Here is a 16,968-nt window from a genome sequence, read left to right on the forward strand (position 1 = left end):
CACGATGCCCTCTCTTCAAAAACTGGACCGAAATGGCAGTTTTACAACATGAAAACAACCCCAAACCCCAGCAACAACCTGTGCAGCTCTGGTGAATTCCATACCCAATAAGATTAAGACAGTGCAAGATAACAATGGTGCTTAAACAAAATATTGACACTTCACACACAGTTTTGGCATGTTGTGGGTGTACTCACTTTTGTTGTCAGCTATTTAGACAATATTGGCTGTATGTTGAGTTATTTTTAGAGGACCGTAAATCTGTACTGCTATACACATTGACTACTCTAAAATATGTCCAATTTACAATTTACAATACCCATTGCAAATTAAATACAATCATATTATATGTACTGTATATTTAAAAAGAGACAGATTACTGCTATTACAAATGTTCATGCGAAATCTAAAGCCAACATATAGCTTCACAAGTCAGATACTGCATGAGGCCCCTTACATGCACTCATACTGAAAGGGGATTGTGAGTAACACCAAGGTGGAAAAATGTGAGGAATGTTCACTACGTTTACCTGGGACAAAGCACATATGCACACACACACACACACACACACACACACACACACACACACACACACAAGAAATCTTTGTTTTTTCTACAGATTTATGACAGTATATTCAGATATTCTGTGTAAACTAGGGCGGGTTCTCTGTGACTCGGAGGTTGGGAAATTATTCCCGCAATTTCCCAAATTTCCATTCACTAATGAGTTCTCTTAGCAAGCTAGCAGGTGCTTGCAAAAGCAATTGAAACCAGCTACCGGTGCATCTTTTCAAGCTGCGGATCATGCTACGTCGCAGAGCAGCTGAACACACTTGGAGGAATGCGCTAATTGCATACATGAGCTCACAGACACCCATGACTCAAAAGTGTCACCGTGACTGACAGGGGAAAGACTCATTCCATGCTTCTCTCAGAGACCACGTGCAATTTTGCTTCATAGTGCCACAAACTCTATCTGTATTTGTTTAGTGCTCGGAATATTTGTGAGTGAATAAAAATGTATGAGTGGATAAAAACTTAAGTGGTTAAGCACTCAGCAAGCCACCAATCAGGGTAGAGCGTGCGCTGTTTTAAACTTGTTTTCATTGTGGTATGTGGTACTTGTTTCATTGGTGCTATCTACTTAGCACAAACAAACAGTTCAGCATCAGTTCAACAGCAAGCAGAACATTTAGAGAGGAATAAATGATGGAAGAAACTCCTGACTCTAAATTGGCACAACAACTGTGGCCTTATTTGTGCGATTATTTTTAAGTAGTTGAAAAGAAGGTTTTGGGCTCATGAAAATTTTAATAGATATCACTCAGTGTTTGACTCATTAATATCATTCTAATAATAGATGGGTGTGCTGGGAGTAACATTAGAGTTTTTTCACATAAAGTGAGTTGATTAAGCAAAGAGTCTTGTGACAAAACATTATAATAGGAGTATTATAGCCATAATAAATCATAGTACTTTGAATACATAAGTACATTTAAAGGCAAATATTTTTTTCACTTTTACTCAAGTAAAAGTACTTTTACTGTAGTAATATTTTAGCAACTGTATCTCTACTTTAACTGAAGTACATGCTTTGTGTAACTGGAGTGTGGGTGCGGTGAATTCTGATGTAATGATGTGGTCATGGTATTTTATAGTTTGTTTTGTTTACCAAATCCCCCAAAAAATGTCAGAGGATCAACTGTTCATTGCAAAGATGATTATTATTATCATGCACAAAGTCATTACTAATAGGGTTTTCTAGATGGTTATAATCCATAATCTGTGCCTTTCTCTCAATGATTAAGGAAATCTTGGTGGCATGAAGACACACACCAGCTTGAACAATTTCCCCCAAACTTGTTTTGTTAAATAGCCAGCTCCCGTGATATGTAGTGTATTTGTCCTTCTTCTGTTTATAAAATTCACCTTATTGCTGAATTACCTTTTTTTTTTTTCCCCAAACATCTAGTTTACTTAAAGTAACTAATTTGTCACATATATGTCAAAGTTCTGGACATGGAGCTTCTTTTGAGAGCAAGGTCCAGGATGAAGACTTGTTCTTCATGTCAAAAATGATTTCACGTTAATCACAAAGGTAAGCAAATCAAAACATAATCATTTCCCTATTACATGAGACTTAAATTACAGCATACTGTGTCTCTGCTTTTGATAAGGGTTTTCATGAAGGGAGATGAAAAAAAAAAAAAGTCAGTGAGCTACTGCATTGTCTACAGAAGAGACAAGAGACGAAGCTTTAACAGGGAAAGTATTATTATGATGATGATGGGAAGGATACTCTTTATTAATTTTTATATTATAAACATATAAATATAATTATATTCTATTTAACATTTACATATATTATTAATTATAATATAAGTAATTATTATACACACAAGACTACATTTAACACCTCATGATAGGTTTGGAAAAGGCAGGATTCACCTTTGACCCATTTTAACCCAGTTGGTTTGAATGTAATACAAAAGTAAAGTAAAGAAAATAATTTTTAACAAAAAAAGTCTAGTTGAAATAAATTTTCAGATAGCATAGAAATCATCCTGATTAGAGTTTCTGGTATAATTTTTAGTAAATATACGCTATTTCTTTAACAAAAGTCTCATACAATCAGCCGGTAGATCGGCAGCCTGTGGATTGTGTGTCAACATTAAAGAAAAAAAAGAAAAAAGAAAAAACACAGTGAAACCCTAGTTGTAATTGACATGACATATTTGCACACTTTCAAAATAGCACCATGAAATCGGAAGAACAGTGTGAAACTCTATTCAACCGGACTGGGAGGTGAAGAGTCGCCTGCAGTCTGAGGTAAAATTTCACACGTGTGCATGTGTGTGCATAACCCGTGTGCCTAATGTTGTCTAATGTGAGAACCCAGACAGACTTCTAAGAAAAATACACAACAGATGCAGACAGAAATCTGAAAAAAAACGAGAAAGTCCTTTCTGTAACACACACACACTTAAGGAGATGGCCTGTCTACATGTCAAATATATGTGAATGTTTGCTTGTGTAAATTACTGCAAATCGAAGTGTACTGTTAGAGCCTATTTTACACAATTACAAATATATTTGTTGTTCATAGACAAAAATGCATAACCTGACAACATTCAGTTGCTCCTAAATAAAAAAAAAACTATCTATCTATCTATCTATCTATCTATCTATCTATCTATCTATCTATCTATCTATCTATCTGTCTATCTGTCTATCTGTCTGTCTGTCTGTCTGTCTGTCTGTCTGTCTGTCTCTTTTGAATCTGAATTCTTGAATCGGATTTGTCAGAAGGCATCAATCAATTTCCTATAAAAGCATAGACATGAAATGGAACGTTAAATTGGCAAAGCAAAAATTGATCAATAGACATAAAACAACATAAGGAATCTACCGTAGTTGAAAAATTAACAACTGTAGTGTGGTTACAGTAACTCTAGAGCTTTAATATATAATATCAGAAAGAACGCATTAAAGTCCATGAATAACTTTAACCTTGTAGCAGGAAGGAATGAAACATGGAGTAGGGAGCAGGGAGTGCTGTAATACTAATAATACTTATATTAATCCACAACACTGTGGTGTAAAATCTTTACCACAGCATTTTGGACTCATTTCCAATTACAGCACATGTTAAAGTGTTTTATTACTTGTATATAACAGCAGTTGGAGACTTAAAAAAAAATAAAAAAATTATTAGAATACACTTACACAACATAAACATCTACTGAGTATTTCAGCTGAAACTAATGTCAGAACTACATTTATTGAAAGTAGATCACTGTGTGACAACCAATTCCAATCAAGTATTTAACATACACTGTGTGAACAATAGTTTGTGGACACCTGCACATAAGATTCAAATGTGCTTTTTGAACATCCACGTCCACATTTAGTTCCCATTTACTGTTATAATAACCTCCACTCTTCTGGTAAGGTGTTCCACTAGTTGTAGTTGTAAGTAAGCTCGTGGAGATTTGTGTTTTTCTCGGTTAAAAGGGTGTTAGTAAAGATACTGATGTAGAGTGAGGTGAGGAGGCCTGGGGTGCAGGCAGTGTATAAATACATCCCAGAGATTTTTATTATTGTTGAGGTCAAAGCACTATATCAGGCCATTCAAGATCTTTCATGCCAACCCATGGGAACAATATATACATGGAGCTTTGTGTGCAGAAACATTGGAACAGGTTTGGGCCTCCTAGTTTAATTGAAGAAGAAATGTAATTCTGCCAAATTCAATAACATACAATACAATCGTGTGCCTCCAGCTTTGGTATAGAACCACTTACAGCTGAAAAAGCCAGGAAAATACTTTTTCCCGGCTATGTACGTCGTTGACATGCTTTATGAAACTGAATATACACACACACACACACACACACACACACACACACACACACACACACACACACACACACATATATATATATATATATATATATATATATATATATATATATATATATATACAGGTATATATATATTTATACACACACACACACACACACACACCGACACACACACACACACATACACACAAATTATATATTATATATAAATATTATTGAAACTGACTATATATGTATTTCAATACTATTTCAATACTATTATGAACTGCCAATTTACGACCCACTATACAAAGTTTTTTCTATTTCATGACACACACAGTAAAGTAAATGGGTAGAAGGGTTTCTATTTCCTGTGATAGACGATGTGTGACAGACTGAAGAGTAAACTCCCACAGTGGGACATTTCATGCACATACACACACATACACACACTGACACACACACATCATCTTGAGCAGAATGTTTGTCAAGGTGTGTCTTTTAACCACATATCTCCCTAACGGTCTTTCATGCATGTACAAAGTTCCTTGGTTTGTATATGTATTTATGTGTGTGTGCTGTGTGTCGATTCGGTTCTGCGCATATGTGCGTTTTCCATATGCGTCATGAAAGGATGCTTTGTCTTACTGATTTTCTCACCAGGTGTGTATCTGCGTGAGTAAGAAAAATGGAGGAAAAAGGAGGAAGGATGGTAGAGACAGAAATAGAGAGGCATCTTTCATTAAATCTGGTACTGAACATTTTTCTTTCAGACCATTTCCTGTATGAAGATTAGAGGTAAGGAAATTAGGTGTGATTGTGTCTGGTACATGAACTCTAGATTACCCTTCCTCTAATATACTCTGACCTAGAAACTATCTGTGATATTTATTCGAAGAAAAAACATATATTTGAAGACTAGTACGCACCTTCGGCTACACACAAACACACACACATACACAAACACACACACACACAAACACACACACACACACACACGTATCCACACAGCGTGTAATCAGTATTTTCAGAGGCGTGCATGTGATAGCACTTGACTCTCCTGGGTTTTTTCTTCTTAGTACTTACTACAGCCTTGAGCAAGTTGAGAGACACTTGACTGATGAGCTCGTCTTCAGCGATGAATTGCTATGATGTTTCTCCTCAAATACAGAATCAGCAGCATGAAGAATCTGTGTTTGCATGTGATTTATTTATAATCAACTTAAGAAACCTACTTACTATGCAAACCTACACATAATTTGGTTGAGTTTTCTCTATGTATGTGTGTTTGTGTGTGTGTGTGTGTGTGTGTGTGTGTGTGTGTGTGTGTGTGTGTGTGTGTGTGTGTGTGTGCATAAAAGTGTCGATGTTCTGCTACGTCTCTCTTCAAATTTGGTTTATTTATCTGCAGATTTTTCACTACAGAAAATCAAAGCATCGTTACACAAACCATCAGCCATCAACATGATCACTCCAGCGCTTATGCATTCCTGTAGCATTGTTATATAAAATGCAGTGTTATCCTTAACAAAAAGCCTATAAGTACATGTTGTGTTCAAGACAGAATCAAGACAGAAATACTGTATGTATCTGTAATGTAGACTACAAAAGGCTAACCCTTGTGTTTGTGTTACATCAGTAGTTAAGATGTCAGAGTCCTAATCAAAAGGGCATGAGTTCAAACACCAGCACTGCCGAGCTGCCACTCCTGGGCCCTTGAGTAAGGCCCTTAACCCTCAGCAGCCCAGTTAAATACATAAGCGAATTGTAAGTCACTCTGAATAAGAATGTCTGCCAAATGCTATAATTGTAAATGGTCACACTTTGGCCAGTACATTTTAACAGAAATTTGTAACCATTTAATTCACACATTTGTTTGTAAATTTCCTGCATTTCCACGGTATTAACAAGGCATCAGTTTACAAGCATTTTTTATATCCGTTATGCTTTGAACCAACCCCAAATTCCCCAAACTGTAAATATAATTGTATGCATAGACAGTGAAAACCTACCCATGTGTTTAAATATTTTGCCCACACAAGTCAGCAAAAAGTATTAATTTACCCCAAAACTGCATTATTTCCACTCATAAATAAAGCTTGACATATGAAGCCACCATCTGTTACATTTTTATGTTCTCTCTTTTTTCATTTATTTTCAAACAATTTGTCTATCCAATGTAGCACACCAGTACTTTCAATACACCAACATCTCTTAACTAGAATTTATGTATTGCTGGGTCTCACTCTCTGTCTTGACACACAGCCATGAGAGTGGTTGTGCCTGCTCTGGCAACCTGCTGATCACCAAAGCACATAAGAGGCTTTATGGTGAGATATGCGGAGTGCTTTGTTTTACCTGACTGTAGCGAATAAGCAGGTATGGGAAGTAAATTGATTTACTTTTATTTGTTGAACAGTTAACAGCAGCTTTACAAAGATCCAGGTGTAGATATAAATCCCTAATGAGCATGCCAGAGCCAAGGAAAGGAACCCCCCCTCAGACAATGTAAAAAAGAAACTTGGAGAGGAACCAATTGTTTTCTGAGTGACACAGAGTAGTGGGGTTATATATCATTACAGTGTAGAAGAGTAATGGAAACTGGTACTTTGTGTGTGGGAAGGAAGTCCTGAGAACACCTTTATGTTGTTCCTGGGGAGAACTCTACAGTGTTCAGAGGAGATTATCTGCTGAAGCGAAAAAGTGTAAGCTGTTCTTTTAGTGTATCCACATGGGAACGTCTACAGCAAGTGAGTCATAAAGCTGGAAGCAGAAGCAGCATAGAAATGGAGTGTGAGGGGAACCACATCACCTCCACACCAACCTCAACCTCATCAAGCAGCAGATGAGCATGTTCAAGTAGATTAAAAGCTTTTATATCAGGTGTCAGGTGTGACATTTAACAGGGGGTGTAATTAGTTTGGATCGATGTTGGGTATTGGATTCCTAAATGTCCAAAAGCGCATATAATATATGACAGCCACTTGACAGCACTGGAGTTAGTAGTGGAGAAGCTTTACTGGTGGTTTTATGGCTGTAGTGCCTCTGTGGTGCTCCTGTGAGGATGACTGTATTCAGTCAGGGAGCCACAAGAGGGGGTCAGAGACTGTAATGTCACGATGTATAAGGGTTAGTGTGCGTTCTCACTATTTCCCCATCTCTCTCTCTCTCTATCTCTGTCTTTTACACACACACACACACACACACACACACACACACACACACACACACACACACACACACACACACACACACACACACAGTTTGTGTGGACACTTCGGCAGAACTGATAAGATAGTACTTGTGGCTGAAGGACTCTGATTCACTACAGAAGCATGCCAAGGACAGGGAACGAGTGAGCTTGTTTTTCAGGGGAAGAGACAGTAATTGGCTGCGGCAGGGGCGTTTGATAAAGAATAGTCCACTAAGCCTGCGCAGCAGTTTTTTCCCTCCCTGTAAATATCAGGCTGACATTTTGTCCTCTAGGCCTGCACACTCAGGACGAGTGTACACCAGTGAACTCTCTGGTAAAGTACATTTGTGTGAAAAAAGATAAAGCAACTGGTGAGTCCAGATGCCCCTGTGAGAGAGACTGGTATGCTCTATGTCTGACTTATGAGGCAGAGGTGATATTAAATCCCAATTCAAAAATAGGATCCTGAAGAGCTACAGCCTGCTCTTTCTGGACAATATCATCTAAACATTAACAAGTTCGGAGCCCAAGTAAGAAGAAAAAAGGAATCATTGTTCATCTCACAGTTGGGATTTCCTCTCATAAATTTATTTCCTTTGGTCAGATTTCAGGCACTCGATATGGTTGATTTAAAAAAACAAAAATTGACTATTGTGTTGAAAGAACCTATCTACCCCCCCCCCCCCCCCCCCCACTCTCTGCCTACCAACATACATACTTGTCATCTATCTATCTATCTATCTATCTATCTATCTATCTATCTATCTATCTATCTATCTATCTATCTATCTATCTATCTATCTATCTATCTATCTATCTATCTATCTGTCTGCAAACCCCTGTTAAAATAGAAGGCTTTTGTGATGTAAATAAACAAACAGATAGACAAATAAATAAATATATACCCCACCTTTAAAATGATAAAGCAATCAACAAATTTGTACTGAACAACAATAGAAATGATTTAATAGGGGAAAAGGTGTATTTAAAAAATATATTTTTAAAAAATACTGTTTCATAAACATGCACACACTTTTCGAATAAATCTGTGCTCAGGATGAACCAATCACATTCAGGTTTAAATGTAACTGTAGTACACCTGCCATCAATTAGGTGATTCTCAATGACCCCAAATAAAGTTTGGCTGTCTGTAGGATAATATTTACATCTTGGTTCCTTCCAAATACTGAAGCCAGAGTCTTACAAAGCAGGTACGGGATCTCACTGTTGAAAGGTATCGATTAGGAGAGAGGTATAAAATAATTTCCAAACCGTCAGATGTATCATGAAACACTGTAAAAATCCATTATCAAAAAAACAGAAAGAATGGGACTCCACGGTGACATTACAAAGAACAAGATGTCTCTCCAAATTTGATAAAAGGTCAGAAAGAAAGGTTATCAGAGAGGCCACCAACAGACCCATTAAGAGCACCAGTAAAGGGCTGTATAGATAGAAATCTATACAGCCCTGTAGAGAGAGAGAGAGAGAGAGAGAGAGAGAGAGAGAGAGAGAGAGAGAGAGAGAGAGAGAGAGAGAGAGAGAGAGAGAGAGAGAGAGAGAGAGAGAGAGAGAGAAAAGAAAACATAAAACATCCAAGCCAAGCTAAATTTTGTCTAAAACCAGGTACCTAAAAGGGCTGTGGTCAGCTAAGTTCAAAGTAGTCAAGATCTAAAAGACCAGAAACTTAAAAAAAAAGAAAAAAACTGATCACCAAAAGAACCATTTCTGTGGTGAAGAATGGTTGTTTGCAGCATGCTGCTATGAGACTGCTTCTCTTCAGCTGGGATGGTTAGAAAAGACAAAAAGGAATCATGCATGTACAGTGGGTCAAATAAGTATTTGATACACTGCAGAGTGTTTTTACTGCTTACAAATAACAGCGAGACAGAATCTAAAAAAAATAATAATAATAAAAAAAAAAAAAAATCACATTGTATGATTTTTAAATAATTTCCATTTTATTGCATAAAATAAGTATTTGATACAATAGAAAAATAGAACTTAATATTTGGTACAGAAACCTTTGTTTACAATTACAAGTCAAGTCAAGTCAAGTCAAGTTTATTTGTATAGCGCTTTTCACAACAGACATTGTCTCAAAGCAGCTTTACAGAAAACAACAGTGAAGGTGAATGGTGTGCGTTTGTCCCTGATGAGCAGCCGTGGCGACAGTGGCAAGGAAAAACTCCCTTAGATGATATGAGGAAGAAACCTTGAGAGGAACCAGACTCAAAGGGGAACCCATCCTCATATGGGTGACATCAAAAGTTTGGTCATAAATCTTTCAACAATACAGAACAATTTGTGATCATCATAGATCCAGCATCAGCTTCTCCATGCCAGGGCCTTTAAACACTCGGCATCTACTTCTCCATGATCATCCATAGGTCCATAATCACGAGGTGGGACGTGACTGGAGCTGGCCAAACCTCAGGATGCCTCGGGATGGGGAGAGAAAGAGAAGCAGTGGAGAGGAATTAGCGTAGCTGCTGTTCATGATATTAACAGCACAAGTTGATAATGTGCATGTGATCAGATGTTCTGGAGCACAAGGTTGTGATGTGATGTGTGTGATGTGTGTTATGTGTAGGCTTTGCTAAAAAGATATGTTTTTAATCTGCACTTAAACTGGGAGAGTGTATCTGAGCCCCGAACACTGTCAGGAAGACTATTCCAGAGTTTAGGAGCTAAATGTGAAAATGCTCTACCGCCTTTAGTGGACTTTGCTATTCTAGGAACTACTAGAAGCCCAGAGTTTTGAGATCTCAGGGAGCGTGACGGATTGTAGCGTGTTAAGAGACTGGATAGATACATGGGAGCCAAACCATTTAGTGCTTTATAAGTGAGTAGCAGTAGTTTGTAGTCTATTCGAAACTTAATAGGAAGCCAATGTAGGGACGATAAGATTGGGGTTATATGATCGTATTTTCTTGACCTAGTAAGAACTCTTGCTGCTGCATTCTGAACTAACTGAAGCTTGTTTATTAATGATGCAGGACATCCACTTAGTAATGCATTACAGTAGTCTATTCTAGAGGTCATAAACGCATGGACGAGCTTCTCTGCATCAGTTACAGAGGTCAGATGTTTCCTGTAGTTCTTGACCAGGTTTGCACACACTGCAGCAGGGATATTAGCCCACTCCTCCATACAGGTCTTCTCCAGGTCTTTCAGGTTTTGGCGCTGTCGCTGGGCAACACAGAGTTTCAGCTCACTTCATAGATTTTCTATTGAGTTCAGGTCTGGAGACTGGCTAGGCCACTCCAGGACCTTGAAATGCTTCTTACGGCGCATACCAACCATCAAGAATTCTGTCTTTCGTAGACCTGTTAGTTTGTCTTTAAAAAGCCCTTCTATCCACCACTCATTACCTGTATTAATTTTACTTGTTTGAACTCGTTACCTTTTTACAACTTGTGACACCTGTCCACACACTCAATCAGTCAGACTCCAACCGTTTCACTATGGGCAAGACCAAAGAGCTGTCTAATGACACTAGGGACACAATTGTAGACCTGCACAAGGCTGGGATGGGCTACAGAACAATAGGCAAACAGCTTGGTGAGAAGGCAACAACTGTTGGTGCAATTATTCGAAAATGGAACTCGATAACTGTCAATCTCCCTCAGACTGGGGCTCCATACTTCTTTCCTCGTGGAGTATCAATGATCCTGAGAAAGGTGAGGGATCAGCCTAGAACTACACGGGAGGACCTAGTCAATGACCTGAAGAGAGCTGGGACCACTGTCTCAATAGTTACCATTAGTAACACACTACACCGTCATGGATTAAAATCCTGCATCGTGGGCAAAGTCCCCCTGCTCAAACCAGCACATGTCCAGACCCGTCTGAAGTTTGCCAAAGACCATCTGGATGATCCAGAGGAGGCATGGGAGAAGGTCATGTGGTCAGATGAGACCAAAATATAACTTTTTTGGTATAAACTCCACTCGCTGTGTTTGGAGGAAGAAGAAGGATGAGTACAATCCCAAGAACACCATCCCAACTATAAATCATTGGGTGGAAACATCATGCTTTGGGGTGCTTTTCTGCAAAGGGGACAGGAGGACTGCACCGTATTGAGAGAAGGATGGATGGGGCTATGTATCGTGAGATTTTGGGTAACAACCTCCTTCCCTCAGTAAGCACATTAAAGCCGGGTCGTGGCTGGGTCTTCCAGCATGACAATGACCCCAAACACACAGCCAGGGCAACTAAGTAGTGGCTTCGTAAGAAGCACTTCAAGGTCCTGGAGTGGCCTGGCCAGTCTCAGACATGAACCCAATTGAAAATCTATGGAGGGAGCTGAAACTCCAGGTCCCAGTGACAGCCCCAAAACCTGAAAGATCTGGAGAAGACCTGTATGGAGGAGTGGGCCAATATCCCTGCTGCAGTGTGTGCAAACCTGGTCAAGAACTACAGGAAATGGCTGACCTCTGTATTTGTAAACAAAGGTTTCTGTACCAAATATTACGTTATATTATTCTACTGTATCAAATACTTATTTCATGCAATAAAATGGAAATTAATTATATAAAAATCATACAATGTGAAAATGACAGATCTCTCCATTCTTTGTAAGTTGGAAAACTTGAAAACTCAGCAGTGTATCAAAAACTTATTTAACCCACTGTATTCATCCATCAATCTATATATCCATGTTTATATGTACAGTATATATGCATTAAATATGGAACAACGTGCAGTGTACACTGTAATGTTTAACTTTTTTAGTAACTGCCGCTACAAGTTTCAGAGAGTGTGACAAATGCACAGCACACAGTGTATATACAGTATTAAATTATTTGGTGTGTAAAACTGTGAATACTTCTCTTTTCATTCCGTATACTTTGTATGTTCTTTAAATTGGCTACCTCACTTTTTTTTATAAATGTGAATCAGCCACATTCAGGAAACTATCTAACCAGCCAATCATGTGGCAGCAGGGCAAGGGGAAACATCATGCAGATACTGGTCAAGAGCTTCAATTCCATATTAAACATTAGAATGGGGAGAAGTTTGTTTGTACCAGATGGGCTGGTTTGGTTGGAGTGTTTCGAAAACCGTTGATCTCCTGGGATTTTCACACACAACAGTCTCTAGAATTCACACATAATGGTGTGAAGGGAAAAAAGCATTCTGTGAGTGTATTGTTTAATTGTAGAACTATTGTCTTATGAGTTCCTTATCAAAACCTGGTATATTATGACACCTAAACATGCATTTATTTAAAAAAAAAATTATTCACTGTATATTGCTTTCTAAATGTAACTATTAATATGTATAGCATGCTATATGCATAGGGTGTTCGCTCGGTGGTTAAGGCATTGGCCCTTTTGTAAGAAGGTTATGGGTTTGAATCCCACAACCACCAATCTACCATTACTGGGTCCTTGTGCAAAGCACTTGTCCCTCAACTGCTCACTTGTAAGTCTCTTTGGATAAGGGTGTCTGCCAAATATACTAAGTTAAATAGTAATAAGTAACATATTTAGGCAAGTTCGCTTTTTTCGAAACTGCTTTTGAAGGAGACTCTCAGAGATGTGTCACAAAGCTTTCCTGAAAAGGAAGTGAATACACTAACCGAGCTCACCACATTTTATAGCTGCGTGTAAACTCTGCTTATGTGGCAGTCTGGGAAAACCTGTCTAATGTGGCTGAAGTGTGGTGAAAAGCCAACAATTAGCAAAAACATTTTGTTTTGTCCCATAGGTTTTCACAAAAACGTATACTTACTGGTATAGAAATGTTTTAGTAACTCTATAAACTTGCCTAGGCTTTCTGCAAAGATCATACTAGGTGCATGGGCAAAAATGAGGTGATCATAACATTCCTTGGTGATCCTTTGTTTCAGGTTTAGTCTTCTCTTTCTCTTATAACCTGCATTCTTCTAGAAAGGCTTTTCAAGTCAAGTCAAGTTTATTTCTATAGCGCTTTTCACAACACACATGGTCTCAGCTTTACAGAATTTAACAGTTAAGGTGAATGATGTGTGTTTATCTGAGCAGCCATGGTGACTGTGACCAGGAAAAACTCCCTTAGATGTTATGAGGAAGAAACCTTGAGAGGAACCAGAATCAAAAGGGAACCCATCCTAATTTGGGTGATATCAAGAGTGTGATTATAGTCTTTAAACAATACAGAACACTGGAGAGTGAGAACTAACATGAGCACTGGAATGTAAGATTATGATTAATGTCCTTTCTAGAGTTTTATACAGTCATTTGAGATTATGGAACCAGGAGCTACTGAGCAACTCATAAAATAGCTCAGTATTTCCACTAAAATATGGAGTGTGCCTGTGGTGATTTGTCTTCTTTCATCCACCCGAGCATTAGTGAGGCCATGCATTGTTGTAGGTGAGGAGCTCTAAGGTGCAGTCACGGTCCAATTCATCCCAAAGATGTTCAGTGGGATTGAGGTTTTTTTCACTGCAACTTTGCCAAACCATGTCTTTACAGACTGTCCATTGGGTTCAGACTGAGTGCCACATGCTATCTGGGTTGGTTGTCTTATACCTCTATTCCACCGAAATGCTTCATGTTCAGCTTCTCAGCCAGTATCGAGGTGGGAGAGCTGGAGCCTATAATGAAGTTTCCACAGACTTGAGAAATTAATTTTGCCATAATGGTGTTACAACTGTAGTGTCATTGCTAGGTGTTGGTTTTATGACTACATAACCAGTCCTTCATCACTTTTTCTGATATTTATTGTTAAAAAAAACTCCTGTACTCTTTAGGTTTTGTGTTTGTTCGCTCTAAAAAGGTCATGATGGACCTCATGTTTCCAGTCAAGACACAGTCAAGGAACCTGTGTGGGAATCATGTTGGTGGAAAAGTGTCATTAGATCCAGTGAAAAGAGGGTCTTATTAGGGGCAGGTTGTACATATAGGTGTGATGGGCAGGTGTATGCAGGCTTTTGGCCACGTTGTGAACAATATTTGGTGTCCCAGAGAGTGAGCCGGTTCCTGGCGGCAGTGGGCGCTGTGGCGCGTGTAAGGCCGGGAGGAGCGGAAGCGGAGGAAGTGGCAGAGCGGATCCCATGTGTGTTATGTGTTTTGTGAGTGTAAGTGAGAGCTTGTGGTGTGTCCTACCAGCGAGGCACTATAAGAGACCACTACTGGCGGACACTGACACACACACACAACCGAACCGAGCCGAGTGAATGAGCCGCGCCATTATGCGTTCGCTGCGTGATCAGGGATGGAGGCGCCGCTAATGCTGGGGAGGGGGGCCGGAGGAACTGCGAGCTTCGCCCTCATCGTCGTCGTCCTCCTCTTCTCGACCAGGGGCTTCCGAGCTCAGAAAGGTAATTAACACCACTCAGCAGGCGTGCTTTATTTTCTTTCTGAGTTCGGCAAAAAGTTTTTGGTAACTGTAGGCATAAGGGTCTCCCCCCGTGTTTGGACGGCTCCATGGTTCCGACTGGGAGCTCGGCTGCACACCGTGGTTTCCAACCCAGAGACCTGCTGAATACCTTACATGGGCTGATCGCTCTCTCTCTCTCTGTCTCTCCAGAGTCTCTCTTTTTCTCTCAGAGGCTCTCGGTGTCTTTTCTCCCATCCCAAATATGTAGATGCATCACACCGCACCGGTGGATCAGAAGTTTTTGCCCCCAGAACTCAGTTGTTTTCATAGAAAGGGGTTTCAGGTGCTCTGCCGATAGGGGGGTCGTACCATTTGAGCTCAGCTGTAAAGGGGGGAAGGGCGACGACTGTAAACCCTGCAAATGTATTATTAATTATTTTCTTCATTACCACACGCATGTTTTTTTTTTTTTACAAGGCATATATTCCGGTAACAAGTTCCCTAACAAAGCACACGCATTTTTGTGTGATGTGAGCATGCTGACCAGGGCCAAGGTCACCCCCTTATGTGGTGTTGAATCACAGGAGGCAATAAAAGAGAAAATGCTTTCAAGGTAATAAGTAAAATCCAAAGCTAAATCAGCTGCACACTGACTGTATTAACATGTAATGTAAATATAAATATAATAAGCCCCCTTTTCTGCATTTTTGGAGGTGTTAAAATCATTCATTTTTTGTAAATATGTTTACATTGGTGTTCTGGTGCATGTTTTGTATTACAATAAAAGTTTGTGTGTCAGCAAACTGTAATTTACTTTATCAGTATTTGGTAGTTCTTGTAGCCGAATCAGGTCAACTACAACACTTTTTAGAATAGGTAGAGGTCCGAGTGTATTTTTGGTCATCGAGCATGTCATCATTAGGGTTTGTGTGTATATATATATATATATATATATATATATATATATATATATATATATATATATATATATATATATATATAGTATTAAGAGTTTACTAATTAGATCAGACGTGTGATTGGAGGTGAGTGTGTGTAAGATGTATAGGTGTGTGTGTATGTGTGTACGAGAGATGTAGAGGTGTGTGTGTGTGTGTGTGTATACGAGAGATGTAGAGGTGTGTGTGTATGAGAGAGAAGGTGGTGAGATGTATAGGTGTGTGTGTGTGTATATGTATGAGAGATGTATAGGTGTGAGTGTGTGTGTGTGTGTATGAGAGATGTATAGGTGTGTGTGTGTGTGTGTGCACATATGAGAGATGTATAGGTGGGTATGTATGAGAGAGAGGATGAGATGTATAGGTGTGTATGTATGAGAGAGAGGAGGTGGTGAGATGTATAGGTGTGTATGAGAGAGGAGGATGAGATGTGTGTATGTATGAGAGAGAGAAGGATGAGATGTATAGGTGTGTGTGTGTGTGTGTGTGTGTGTGTGTGTGTACGAGAGATGTAGAGTGGTGTGTGTGTGTGTGTATGAGAGATGTATAGGTGTGTGTATGAGAGATGTATAGGTGTGTGTATGAGAAATGTATAGGTGTGTGTGTATGACAGATGTATAGGTGTGTGTATATGAGAGATGTATAGGTGTGTTTAAGAGATGTATAGGTTTGTGGGTGTGTGTGTGTGTGTGTATGAGATGTATAGGTGTGTGTGCGCGTATGAGAGATGTATAGGTGTGTATGAGAGAACGGAGGTGGTGAGATGTATAGGTGTGTATGAGAGAGGAGGATGAGGTGTGTGTGTGTGTGTGTGTGTGTGAGAGAGAGAGAGAGAGAGAGTAGGATGAGATGTGTGTGTATGAGAGAGAGAAGGATGAGATGTAGAGGTGTGTGTGTATGAGAGAGAGGAGGTGTGTGTGTGTGTGTGTGTGTGTGTGTGTGTGTACGAGAGATGTAGAGGTGTGTGTGTGTACGAGAGATGTAGAGGTGTGTGTGTGTACGAGAGATGTAGAGGTGTGTGTGTGTACGAGAGATGTAGAGGTGTGTGTGTGTGTGTGTACGAGAGATGTAGAGGTGTGTGTACGAGAGATGTATAAGTGTGTGTGTGTATGAGAGATGTATAAGTGTGTGTGTGTATGAGAGATGTATGTGTGTGTGTGTATG

At 39.3% G+C, this 16,968-nt stretch overlaps 1 protein-coding gene across 1 annotated transcript in view; it reads left to right on the forward strand.

Moving 5' to 3' along the window:
* Positions 1–14,344: 14,344 nt before the first annotated feature.
* dcbld2 (discoidin, CUB and LCCL domain containing 2) overlaps positions 14,345–16,968 on the forward strand; it is a 33,824-nt gene continuing 31,200 nt past the window's right edge. Inside the window, exon 1 of the mRNA XM_083537005.1 lies at positions 14,345–14,849. Within this exon, the coding sequence (XP_083393131.1) occupies positions 14,744–14,849 (106 nt within the window). The 5' untranslated portion in view covers positions 14,345–14,743. The remainder of the gene's footprint in view (positions 14,850–16,968) is intronic.

This window comes from Silurus aristotelis, assembly GCF_946808225.1.
Source record: "Silurus aristotelis genome assembly, chromosome: 3".
In the NCBI taxonomy this organism is placed as follows: domain Eukaryota; kingdom Metazoa; phylum Chordata; class Actinopteri; order Siluriformes; family Siluridae; genus Silurus; species Silurus aristotelis.